This window comes from Scomber japonicus, chromosome 7, assembly GCF_027409825.1.
Source record: "Scomber japonicus isolate fScoJap1 chromosome 7, fScoJap1.pri, whole genome shotgun sequence".
Taxonomy (NCBI): Eukaryota; Metazoa; Chordata; class Actinopteri; order Scombriformes; family Scombridae; genus Scomber; species Scomber japonicus.
In genome coordinates, this window is record NC_070584.1 from 13497823 (window position 1) to 13512204 (window position 14382).

General features: G+C 39.3%; 1 protein-coding gene across 2 annotated transcripts in view; it reads right to left on the reverse strand.

Annotated features, from left to right (window-relative positions):
* The window catches only part of ell (elongation factor RNA polymerase II), a 36237-nt gene that overhangs the window by 15895 nt on the left and 5960 nt on the right, over positions 1–14382 (reverse strand). For both annotated transcript variants that reach the window (XR_008321582.1, XM_053321836.1), the window contains exon 2: positions 6566–6610. Coding sequence is in view for 1 of the 2 variants with exons in the window: in XM_053321836.1 (XP_053177811.1) it covers positions 6566–6610 (45 nt within the window). In the remaining variant the exon portion in view is untranslated. The remainder of the gene's footprint in view (positions 1–6565; positions 6611–14382) is intronic.

A 14382-nucleotide genomic window follows, 5' to 3' on the forward strand; every position in this document is an offset into this window, starting at 1 on the left:
GTGCTGTATTATGGATGTTTTGATGTTCCTTTGGGAGCTGCTGAATAAGGGTCTCCTTTTCCACGATTAAGGTCTATTTGGCAGCTATATCTGCCTGTCATGTTGGTTTTGATGGAGTGACGCCAGACGCTCACCCTCTTGCCATGCACTTCTTAATAGAGTCTGCTGGCTGAGGCCTGTGGTTAAATCCAGTGTCCCCTCATGGGATTTGGCTTTAGTGCTTGAGGATTTTAGTGGTACTCGATTTTAGTCCACTGAGTCTACAGATATGAAATTTCTTTCTTACAATATTGCACTGCTTCTTGCTTTAACCTCTGCAAAGTGTGTGCTTTATCTGTGTATCCGTCTTTTACCAAGTTCACTTCAGAAGACACCAAGGTTACATTGCACCTGACTGCGCTATATTTGCCTAAGATTATGCCTGCAGCCTGTAGCTCTATGGCTCTTGAGCTTTTGGCCCCCTCCTTTTGCATCAGAGGAGCAGAGGAGGTTGCATTACCCGTGTCCTGTGCATGTGCAGTGCACCTAGATAGACGACACTGTGCATTTATGTGACCAGTTGTTCGTCTGTGTTGCTGATCCGGCCAGGGGCAAAGCCCTGTCTAAACAGTGGCTTTCTCACTGGATTGTAGTGGCTATCTCCCTGGCTTACAACAGCGGAGATCTTCCGCTGCCTCACGGTGTGAGGGCACATTCAACCAGGGGCAGGGTAACATCATGGGCTTTGTTTAAAGGGGTATCTGTGAGTGATATCTGTGCAGCACCCAGTTGGTCATCAGTTAGATGTCACTGCCCCTTCCGTGGGTCATTCTGTCCTTTTTGCTAGGTCTATGGCGCACTAGAGGGCACACAGTTTGACTCTGGTTTAGTGGCTGCTCTGCAGGGCATGAATACATGCCCCATACTAAATGTGTTGTACCTAGTGAATTAACTGAAAGGGAACGAAATGTTATTATTACTATAACTTCTGTCCCCTGAAGGAGGTACAATACATATTTGCTCTGCTGCACAGCTGGGATCGGTGAAGAGTGGTTATCGAACCGAAGGATGACCATGTTGGGATACATATGTGCAGGCAGGGCCTCACATGCATCACCAGAGATCTTATGCCTTAAGTGTTTACACTCAGGCCCCGTGGAGGCATGATATCTCATACTTGTTCCTCTCATACCTTGTTCCTCTCCTTCAGGGAGCAGAAGTGATAGTCATAACCTTTTGTTTTGCAAATGTTTTATGAGGAAGGAAATTAATTCAGCATGGCCTCAAGAATACACACACTATAATTTGCTGAACAACAATGATTGTAAACATAACGTTGACAAAAAACAAAACCACAGAGCAGCTTCAAAGTTTTAAGTTCTGAACAGTCTTGCTCTTCTTTAACTGCCATTCCCCATCCTCTGTCTTGCAACACAGCTTAACAGCACCTTTTGCCAAGTCCTTTATCATGTTTGTCAACCAGCCAGAATGTCCCTGCTAGCAACAGGAAAATAGTTGTGGACAGCCAATCATATCACTGTTACCTACAAATTCACTTGTGTCTGCTATAAAATGTGAAATACTGCAAAAAAACAACAGCGAAAATATAATATGCTGATTATTGTTGTGATTTGAGTCCATGAAATGTATATAACATCTGTGTGAAGAGGAACAGCTGATACAAGCTGTACTATGCCATGGTGCTGGAAAAACACCTAAATGCATGTTCCTGCAAATGAATCCAGAGATGATTAAGAGGTAGAGGAACTGACTGAAAGGCGAGGCACAGTGGAGTGACTCATTTGACTCACTGACTCACATTGTAGAGCGTAAGAAGAGAAAGAGGCTCCTCCACAGCAAATGACTCTTAGGCTCCAGTCCAAAAACAAACAAAAACAAAACATGATATGAATGTATGATTTTGATGTTTGAAGACGTTTAGGTCTAATATGGATCAACACTCTGTTACCAACTTATAGCAGAATCCTCTTGAAAACATACTTTTTACTTTCAAATTAAAAAGCTTGCAACACTCTCTGTGAAAGCCTTTTATCAAACCTTTAAGAGATGTACCATGGCGTTGCCACAAAAGACAAAACAGAGCAATGAAAAAACCAACCAACCAACAGAAGAGCACACTTTCAGGATGATAAAAATATTTCTTAAACACTGTATGAAGGGCAGGACTGAGCCTCTCTACAATAAACAATCTTCTTTTTACAGCTTTTTCTAGTGGTGCAAGCGGATTTTAAACAGGCTGTCCAACAACCCTCTGCTTATTCTGCCTGCAGCTGTACTCATCTTCTCATTTTGTGTGACATCAAGCAAACAATGCCTCTTTTCAGGTTGGGGTCACTGGAGAGGACCAACCCCCACACAGTTCATCTAGTACCCTCTTCAAGGCCAGAGGAGAGAGGGAGAGAGGGAAGAGGGAGAGGGAGAGGGAGAGAGAGAGAGAGAGAGAGAGAGAGAGAGAGAGAGAGAGAGAGAGAGAGAGAGAGAGAGAGAGAGAGAGAGAGAGAGAGAGAGAGAGCCCATGACAGAGAACATCAAAGACTTGCTGATGGTTCATAGGCTTTGCTTCCAGTTTTTGCCTTATTTTTTTGCTATAAGTTAAGACTACAGCCAATCACCAAGTCTCGACATACACAATCTGATTTTACGGGGAAGGAAATAACTTGTAATCTCACAAGAATTTAGGAAAAGCAACAAAAGATTATTTTTATCCCACTGTAAATTTGTGTACACCATCTGATCAAACGGCTGGAATACGACTTGATTAAATGTATTGCTTTGTTTGTGGCTTAAGAAAGACAAAAATGTGAGTTGAAAAATAAGGAGAAACAAAGCTAAAAAGGCGACATCGCTGAGTTATTCCTTCAGGTGTTCCTGAGATGACGTACAGACAACTCCAAAAAAATAGTGTGGAGGTGTAAAAACACAGAAGTGTATCTGCTACACTCAAAAATGCTCAAACTGCACATAATGACAACTGTTCAAAGTCAACAGCCACAATTAAATGAGCAGGAGAAAACCTGAGAGCACCAACACAAGCATCAACATCCATTATCTGGGTTTTCCTGTATCATACGTATTTGATTCAGCCAACACGTTTTTTTTTTGGCCACTTCAAATCTGAATCCGAGCCTGTCTGGAAAAATACCTCACGTCTTTCATCTGTTTTCAGACCTTGAATTCCACTCTCTTCAAGGTGGAAGAAATACTCATGTGTGTGCGCATGTGTGAGCACTTTGTCTACAGCAGATGAATGAACATGAGTGAATGAATACTGGATCTCATTGTGACAGCTGGCCATCTGCTGTGTAATTTAGCCACTTTCACACTTATGACTAGCATAGTGATATCAACAGCAACAGATTTTCCACCAGGGTGAGTCTGCTGCATTAGTAAAACATTACTTTATTATTTCAGCACACCAAAACATCAGATCATAAACATCAGGTCTACTGTCCAAAGAGTGCAATTAACAAGCATGACTCTTAAGGTCATATATGTGTATTGTAGCACGTGTTACCCAACATATTTCATTGTAGGTTTAAATGAAGGAGATTTTAAGCCAGTTAAGAAATGATCTCTGCACCTCTTTTTGTAAAAGGGTAGGCAAGGGTCACACTGAATTATCTGCCAATAAACACAAAGGTAACTTCCAGGATCATACCTGTTGGCAGAGATTCTAAGAAAAATGTGAAATCAATGAAAAACCCTTGATGATACAGCATAAAAGGGAAAAGAGTATGAAACGTGGTGTTAATGTAGGATTCTGCACTGCAGTGTTCCCAACAAGGAGTGACAGTGGGCTGGCAGCCTAAAGTAGATCACGCCTGGTTTGGTGAGAGATTGCCACTCATGGGATTTTATTCAATCTCAATAAAGCTCGTTAAGTTTAAAGAACAATGCTTGATGCAAAGTGACAGTCTGGCTTGAATAATTACTATTCTATGTAAATGTAGACATCATAGACTGTAAACAACAAAAAAAAAGAAAGAGAAATACAAACTGAACTGCGCCAACTAACATATCCAATATCTTACAGCCTAATTCTTATAGACAAACAAACAGTGAATCAAACCTTGAATGTTGAGCAAATTTGCTGTGCTGCTGCCGCTGCCTGAGGTCTGTTTATGAGTGTTTGGAAAAGCAAGCTTGGAATGCGTTCAGTGATTCCCTCAGCAACACTTCTAAGCTTAAAAATACATTTTAAATCAAACTGTGTGTGGGTGAGTGTGTATATTATCCAGCAGTATGGGCAGCATGAATTGTGAGGACTGACAATGCAGGTGTGCTACACATGATGTGTGTGCAGCTGTCTGTAAACAGCCTTTGCTTGTTATCTCACGACACAAGCGTCTAGTTTTACAATAAATGTTTCATGCACCTGAAGGTTACAATGTAAACTAATCTTATTTCCTCCTGTATTCTCAACTTTTATAGTTGATATAAGAATAAGTACAGCTCCATGTTCTTGCCGTGTCATGAATCATTTCTTATGCTAAGCTATTTCAACAACTGTCTTCCATTCTTTAGAAAAAACACACGTTTTAGTACATTTGTTTTTCTTTTGTAGTTTTGGCCAATGAAATTTCAGTCGAGTTATTCATCAGCGCCAGGACTGAAATCTGGGGATGTGGCAACGCTAAAGCTTTACAAGGAAACACTCTCAGGGTAAGCAAGGCAATAATCATCCTCAGCTAAGCAGGGACAGTTTAGATGCTGACACTTGTAGCAGTCTGGCAGTGTAGCCGGCAGCGATTTATTAATAATGAATCATCCTTCTACACCAAGGGCCCATATTCAACACTGCACAAACCTGTGTTTTCTATCACATTTGATTACCTGGGATAACCTAGTGTCCAACCCTATACACAACACAAGGGAATAGGATGCAGAACAGGCAGTGTGTGTGTGTGTGTGTGTGTGTGTGTGTGTGTGTGTGTGTGTGAGAAAGTGACTGTGGGAGGGAAGGATTAAAAAAGATGTATAGATATAGTAAATGTATATAAAGAGATGCTAAAAAAACCCTGCTACTGTCTGCATTATAACCATGTGGTAAATATACCCTCAAACAACCTATCATGAAAACACTTTAGAACGAGATGGACAGCAAAGAAAATCAATCCACTGGATACTAAACCAAAGTGCAACTTGCATGAACAGAAGTGCACACGACTGACTGTTCAACAATGGGCAGGCTCACACATGCAAACCGTGCCTTTTGCCCGTGGAGGAAGCAGTTTGCTTATGCAGAGAATGCTTGTGAGCACGAGGATGTTTATTGTCTTCATGGGGGACAGTTAATTGCCAATATAAGGAGCATTGGCACCCATGTGAGAGTTCAGTCGTTATCATAAACAAGCAGGTACCAGCTGCAGAAAGAAGCACAATTTCTTCCATTCTAGGATATAAAAAACAATGCAGTCTATTCCATTGCTACTTATTTTTCACTTGGTCTACCATCTGCATTCATTTACTTGCTTCTATTGCAGCAAAGAGACAAGACAGGCAAGGGTAATATATATATATATATATACACACACACACACACACACACATATATATATACATATACACATATACACATTATGATTGGTGCTGCTCATATTGCTGATACTAGAAGTGACTCTTGAGCAGCTTGTCACCCACAAGTTATTAGCAACACATGTCTGACTTTGATCTGCTCTAGTTTCCAAGAGAACATGTGAAAAGATACTTAATAGTGTCATACAGAGGTCTCAGAGGTTGGTGCGTGAAGATCAAGTTTCATCATCAGCACAAGGTTCCAACTATAAACAGGAACATGAGTCTACTGACAAAAAGCAAAGACTTTTACAAAGAATACAAACATGTTCCTTCTGGGATCTTTATATATCATATCTGACACAGCAGAGCTTCCTTTTAAAATCCATTGTCTATTGAGAAAATATGAGGAACGAGGCAGCGAACATGACATTTTAAGATGTTTCAGTATGTATTCTTCCTGCCATACAAGAGATGTTGCAGGAACTGGTTGTCATTTGGCACTCTTACATTGCGAGGCAAAGCAAAGTAAACCAGATGTTGTGGCCAGTATCAGGAGAATGTGTGTCTGAACAGGTCTCACTGACAGTACTGCATTAGGATTAAGCAAAGTTGACACAGCACAAGACACATATGGCAAAAAGTTCATCACATTCAAACATTCAGGTCAGCAGCATCTTCCTTGCTCCTCTCTACGGTAGACATGTGCTTAAGTGTCATGTTGTGGGGGGAAAAATAGCTAGCTTGCCATGTTGGCATTATCACATGTCCTGATTGAGAGCATGTGTATCAAAGCTTCAAAATGCTCTCTCCAGTATTTGAACTATGTTGCACGTCGTGATGAATGTAATTTATGTCTGGCATTGACATACACACTGAATTTTGCGAAACTTTTCAGCATCTAACTGGTGATTCATACAACTGTAATAATACTGTCATAACACACTCTATTTGCTTGCTATTATTTTCATACATTTTTTACACTTAAATAAAGTGGGTACGCATGAGATTTGGGAGGCAGTGAGGTGAAAAGAAAGAAAGACGTTCTTACCCCTTGGTTTCCATTAAATCTGATCAATGGTCGTGATGACAGGACCTATAAAAGAGAAATACCATTTTAAAACAATTTTCACAGTAAAACGATTTAATTCAGGCACATTTTCAGACAAGTTTTCATATAAAGAACTGCTTAAATATGAGTGTTTAAACCATTTAAATGAAATACTAATAATTAGCATTTTATTAGCTTTTAAAAAAGGCATTTGCTCCAATACCTATTCATAAATGATGATGGGTTAAAACCACTGTTATTTATTTTATTCTCTGACCAAGCATTAAGCATTAACACCAATTTAACACAAGCTATCAGAGAGATCTACATAAAACACATTTTATGGAACCTTTAGCCACAAAGAAAATAACCCCTCAATTTTTCTACAATTTTCTATTCAAACCTTTGACCTTACAAATTTAAATCTGCATTAGCTCAGTTCACATTAAGAAAAGATATACTCTCTCCTTTTAATGCTGTGTATTATTTCTACAGGCAGGGTTTACTACCAAAAACCATCATTTATCAAAGTCTGAGGCAAGTTTTAATAAGTTTAAGTTTACGTTTTAATAATACTACAAAGAATGAATATATTTCTTCAATAAAAATCTTACATCAGAAATTCAGATATCTATTTCTCTACACATATTACACTATTGTAATATTGTTAGCTAAGCAATACCATTTTAAAGCTTTTTATCTTGCCACTGTGTTACTCATTAAATCTAAAAAAAAAAAGTCTGCAACGTAGGGCCATCAACGTCCAAGTACATTTTTTTCCTCTCAAGCCAAACAATTAGCAGTAGAGGCAGAAAAATAGAAATGACAGAAATAAGTGTGATTGTGCGTGTTATTGTCCAGTCCTCCAATAGTTGGAGCTCACCACAGACATTTTTCAAATATTTACAGCCACACAAGCCACTGAATAAGAGAATAATGTGAGGGGAGAAATGCAGTATTGGAGTCATTATGACAAAATTGCTGTGGTTTAACATGTTAATGGTTAACAGGTTTTCCAAAACACAAATTTGTAGGGATTCATTTAGATATGGAAGAGATGATGTTGTCCTATTTTACAGAATAAAGACAATAGAAAGGATAACAACCTTCCGCAGGTTATCTCAGAAGCCAGTTTTAAGAGGAACTACAAAACAGAGTTCTCTTTTCACTTTCACTTAGGTTCAGATTGGTTAGTATCAGATCCCCAGTCTTTCTCTGAACATTATCATTTTGATTTCTTTTAACTCAACATTTAGTTTCAGTTTCAACATTTCCTGTGGAGTAAATCAAAACAGGCAGCTTTCGTTCCTTGAGGCAAAAGTTTTTTTCAATCAGGCGGGCCACACAGATTTTTTCTAACGTTGAGTATTTTGTTGCCAAATGAGGTAACCAGAACAAACCAAATTGTTGACAGTGGTCTGAAGCACCTGGACAGTTATAACTGTTAAGCCCCATTCCTTTGTTTGATCTTTTGGGCTGTCCCTATTATAAAGTCAAGCTAGTGCTAATGCTAAGATGAGAGCTAAAGTCAACCTAGAAATCTATCTTGAGATTTTTTTTAGGTCAAATTCCTGATGCTAAGTGTAATAACACATTGTATATTAAGACATGTGACCAACACACTGACATTTAATCAACTGTAGGAACTAAACATTTATGAACACCAAAAAGAGGAAGCCCCTTTAGCTTTTCCTTCTCGCTGCTGCTTCAGCAGATCAAATGTGATTAAGTGAGAGAGCTACAAGTTCAAGGGAGGGCAAGCCTATTAAAGACACAACGTGCTTTGTATTCCTGCTTGATCCTGACCCAGAGATATGAAGCATGCACATACAGACTGCTGAGCTTCTGTCCTCTGTGTAGCTTCATTTATACCTAACCTACACCCGTTTTCAGTGTCATTTCTACCAAACTAACAGAAGCCATGTGGGCTGCATTAAACATGAGCTCAGTATCAATAAAGGTATTATCTAATGGATTGGTGCTTGATATTTAAAGCCCTTTGATTACTGTAACCCATTGTGCTCCAGGTCACAAAAATGAGTCATTATGCACTGTTAAAACATTGTGACCTTCCACTTGCATGCTGATGTGAGTGAATGTGTGGAGTGCCACATAGACATAACAGCCAGCAGTTTGTAAGAAATATTCACACAGACCGCTACCGTCAGCGAGTGAAGTGACTGAGCCACTAGTTTAAAAGTAGGCCATTTTGACTTGTAATTCGGCAATCAGACATTATACAGATGTAACACGCCTCTGCAGCACTGCTGTTGGGGTGAAATCTACATTGGAGAGAAGGAGTTTTATTTATGTCATGGGATGTAGGGAGGTTACAAGGCTGCAGCTAGATCTGCAAACCCTTCTGGCATTAATGTTTGCTTCACCACACAACACAACAGAAACAGATGACACCTCTGACCAAAAGTCTATTGTGTCATTTATTTGCATGTATGGCTCAATAGGTTAGATGGAAATGCTAAATTCTAGAGAAATTCTTACAAAATCTGAAGAAGTCGCATTACATCAATGTTCTACTTCCCTAAGAATGTGCAAGCAGTAAAAGGCTTCAGTTGATACTGCTACTACTACTACCGCTTCTACTAATACCATTACTACACGACACCGGTCTGGCCAGTGGTCTAGCTTTAGATCGTGCAAGTTGGTTGTTTGTTGGGTTTGATTCGGTTTGATTCGGTTTATAGGCCTTTGCAATGACAGTGACCCTCACAGAGTTCAGCATGACACAAACACTGTCCAGTTAGTAATTAGATTCCCTGTGTGGTTACTCATACTACAGATGTGTGCTCTCATAGTACTGCAAAAGCATTTACATCAAATTGTAAGCCAAATTGTATTTTTAGCCATGCTAGCCTCATGTCTCTAGGGATGGTAATGTCACTCTGTTGGTGTTTCTGACGGTGGGTCCACCACTTTGGTCCAGACTGAAATAACTCAACAACTATTGGATGGATTGTGCTCAAATTTTGTATAGACATGCCGTTGTGCTCAAGAGGGGAAACCTGCTGATTTTGATCCTCTGACTTTTCCTATAGCGCCACCAGTATGTGCATGTTTTCAGAATAAAAAGCAAGCTGCAGTAGGGATGTTGTTGAGGTGAGTTGGCACAATTTAAAGCGATCCAATGGATATATATGTAAAAGTTGATACTTTTTTTTTTATAAAAGTTGAATGTTATCACAGCTGCAAATTTTATCTTTCGTCATGACGACCACAAGGTAAACAGTAGAAATGCTGCATTCACGTTATACAAAGTAATCTGTCAGGAATGTGTACTTGCATGTATGCAGCTGGTTAAAAGTTGATGCTGGTTCAACTGTTTAGCTGGAGCCCGAGGCTCTGGTTGGCACTCCTGCTGCATCGATATATGCATTTTTTCACACAGGGCTTATGTTGTTCAGAGGATGGAACCACCAGTATGACAATAAACTTAAAACTTGTTTTATGAAGACATCACTAACTACCATCATTGTGCATGATATCAGATATTGAAGAGAGAAAGTGAACTCTGGAGTAACAATTCACCTTGCCTAACCCTTTTAGTCCCAAACAAATTCAATTAAAAATCAGACAGAGGAAGTAAGCAACCGTTTCATATCTTAACAGAATAATTTTGTTTCACTTTGTCTGGTCCTCTGAACATTCAGAGCCTATCCAGGAACACCAGACCTTTCATGGAGCCACGCTCCCTGGACTAACCCCCCTGGACTAACCCTGCAGTGTTTAACACAGCACCAGTTTTAGCACTCCCAAACCCTCCCCTTCCCCCATCCCAGCACTGCTAACATAGTGCTACCCTCAGCCTGTTCATTTGAATGGGCTGCTGACATGTCACTATTCTCTGGGGCCTGAGCCCAGAATGTTCCACAGAGCTAACCTTAGGGACAGGGTACGGGTCCTGACCATGGATCGATGACAAGACCGTGGATGTTCCCACACACTGCCAACCGGCAACAGAATGGGGGATCAGCTGGACACAGCATAGACTTGCAGCCAAGCAGCCCGTGATAAAACTGAACTGATGACAATGTTCAACATAAAAGCCTGGCTTCTGACTGTTCTTTTCCTTGCTGTATTAACAAAGCAAATAGCAGTAAAAAGTACAGCAAGATGCACTTTAGTAAATATGGACTTTTAAAGTTAACAAAGAATCAGCTAGTTTTTCCAAGTTCATTTCAATCTGCGTGAATGCTGCCCAACAACCAGAAAAATTACCAATATAAATATCTAACTCCAATAATCAGGGTGTGAATTCAACAGCTCCTTTAGGCAGAAAAGGGATTTTAAAAAAAAAGAAGCCTGAATTCAGTTTGTATCAACTCACCTTGACTAATAGATATTTAGATATATTCTACTATCAAAACTTGCTCAAATATATTAAACAGCTCGGCCTCAATCTCCCTGAAACAATAAATAACAAGAGCCTTTATTGCTACAAGGGTACATGTCTTAGCACAGTTTTAATTCACTTCTTTAAAATGCAAAATATACACGAGGGGAATATTTTAATAGAAATACTGAGCACAAATATACATGTTGGGAATATTTTAATAGAAATACTGAGCACAAATATACATGTTGGGAATATTTTAATAGAAATACTGAGCGCAATTCATGGCAAGTAACCAGCTTGTTAATAAAGGTTATATAGACTGGATTACTGTAAATTATATCCTAACACACATACGTGTAAGTCCCTACTCGATGTCTCATGCTACACTGCCAAAGGATTTCTTTGTTTTGTAGTAAATGCACACAGTAATAGCAATGACTAAATCCCAATGGATATAACTGTGGCACCCAAATTGTCAGGTGTCTAGTTGCATCACTGTCACACTGGAGAGATGTTCCACCTGTCTAGGATTTCAAAGGTGAAAAGAGCACTTTGTGCCGTGCACTCTGCAAGGGTGAAATGGTACTGGGTGTCCCTGCTCTCAATTCTCAGTGTGCATGCATCATTGCAGAGTATGCCCTGTGTGTGAAACGTGGTGTGCCAGTCTACTCCTTTAAAATAGCTGTGGCAGAGGGGTGTCAGATGAGTGTTTGAAGTAACACACTTGCTCGTAGGCTTAATTGGGCCTACTAGTAGGTATTTTACTGTAACTGCCTCTTCATTTCTACAAAGAAACTCTTTGAAGCTTTTAAGCTTGTTTTCCATTTGATTAATGCTGAGCTACGTTTGATCTTGTGCTTGAAATGGCAGCACAAGTTTCTTATGTGCGCACCATTTCTTAGCTGAAGGCGGGGGGATCAGCACATGTACAGTCTGACAGGTTCATGTTACACACATTAAACCATCTTTTTAAACGATCAGCAGTGTAACCCGAGTGACGCAGGACTTTTGAGGCCGATACCTATGTTGATATTCAAGCGTTTAAAGAACCCGATAATCATATAATCATATGATATTAATTTTAACTTCTGACATAAATTAACATTTTAATATGGTTTCCTTAAATTTATTTTTCTTTTTTTAAATTTAAATCGCAACAAAGAAATGTTCGGGTCATAGTTGAAAAATATCTAGTCACTACTCTCTGTTGGACAAACTAGATAGTTAACATATTTCCAGTGCAGCTATTAAGACCTGACATTGGTATTAACTCAGTAAGGCAACACAGATAAAGAAATCATTACTTTCCAATCAATAACAAAGTTATGTGCATTAGGCTGGAATGACACAGGACAAAGTATTGAACACAATAACTGAAATGTCTTTAGCACTTGGTGGAAAAGCCTTTGTTTGCGATAACAGGATATAAGACACTTCATGTAGGAATAAAATAATCTCTAGTAATCTCTCTAAACAGTGTCCATGAGGGATTTTGGCCCTTTCTTCTAAGCCGACAGTCTTTGGTGCTGTTTCTCTTCCCTTCAAAAATGTGGATTCTGCTAGTACCATGAGAAGAGCAACAGACACCGCATGAAAAACTTCAAATGAGCTTCAAATGTCTTCAGTAATGGAGTCTTACGGGGTGATAGGTGCGTGGAGAGCACTACCGTTTTTTTCTCTCCAGGTATTTCTGGAGCTCTTTTCAGCAGTCTTGTGAGGAGCTCTTGTGCCTGGCTGGTTGATGGTGGAGTGACGACTCTCAGATAAAGGCACCAATTGTACTTATGTCAACATCTAGTTGAGTTGAGAAATCAGTTGGTAGCCTTTGGCAGTACTCAGCAATCTTGTTGTGAAGGTCTTGGGGCAGCTCTTTACTTCTACCCATCATGAGATGGTTCTTGCATGACAGCTTGGTGACAATGATGCATTCACAGATGGCTAACATTTTTTTGAAAGAGTGGAAGTGCTAATAGCTACATGAACTGACCGAGCGGATTCTAATTAGCACAGGTAAGAGGTCTAATTAATGAAATCACCTGGTTCAGCGTTTCTTTAACTGCGTGTTCAATATTGATCTAATTTAATGAACATTATTTTTTTATTGTTGGAATGTAGATTTATTGAATTAATACCAATATCTGCACTTAAATATGTTTAATGAAAAAAAAATGTTCCCCCAATGTATGTTGCTATCCCAACCCTTTTCCTTACATTCTTACTTAGGCCACATCCATTACAAAGGTAAATTAATCTGAAAACTAAACATAACCTTTTAAAAACAATTTCCATCCATATTAGCGTTTTCCAGTCAAATCTTAAAAGCTATTTGTCCACGCTAATTTCCAATGGAAATATTGATATCCGTCTTCCTCCCCTTTGAGTAGACAAACATCAAACAGTCCAGTTTGGTCTCATAAAAGGTTGAATCTCTATTGATGACCATTTAATTTACAATTTAGCTAAAAATGCTGTATCACAACACCAATATGATGTATTTATCTGTGCTGGCATTCAAAATGTGTGACAATGCAGAGGAGAGGGGGACTGTCTGAAACGTTTTCCTTCATCACATTTCTGCTACACAACACCTGAGGTTTTCTGTGAAGGCACCCGCTATTGTTTTTCAACAGCTTGGTCGAAACTGTAACATGAGACCATTGTTTTCTGATGTATCCACTCTGGAGAGCCCAACCTAGTGAGGTCACGGCTTTATACTTTCACTTGGATGTGTCACTATCAAGGTTTGCATTCTCTCACTCCAACACAATAGTGCAAAATTGGGATGATCATCACAGCGAGAGACATTTCGCAGAAAACTGAAGTCAACATCATAACAACAGCTGTCATCTTCTGGTAATCTGGAACCTCACAAAACTGATATGAAAGTGATGACTGAGCAGACTTACATAGTGGCCTTGAAAAGAGAGTTGTCAAAAAGCAAAGTGAAAAGCAAAGTGAAAAACAAAGTGGGGAACGGCCATGTTCACTGATTTGTGAGAATGTTGTGAACCTGTCACAGGTTTGGGCACCTGAACTTAACTTCCTGGGATTGAACGGTTTGCAAAAATTAGACCTACTCAAAAAACAGCCTCCAATATTTGCATTAAAAAAAAAAAGAAAAAAAATTATATAAACTTTTTATCTGCTTATTCGTTCAGGTGTCATTTTATCAAGTTACACCAGCAAAACTAGACACTTAACATAATTATTGAGACAGTAAGCACAGTTGGTCTGATTGAAACTACCAGACAAAAAAAGAGCCTCTTGCCCACTATCAGCTTCCTGGATTAAAGTTTATATTATGAGATTGGGGGTCAACAGACGACCACCACCCAACTGGAAGATACTGATGTGTGTCTCTCCTTTCGAGGCTTATTTGATACTCATCTTGATTCAGCATCCATGACTTAATGGACCTAAGATACATTTTTAAGTCCCGTTTTGATGGGATACGATGAGCTACAAA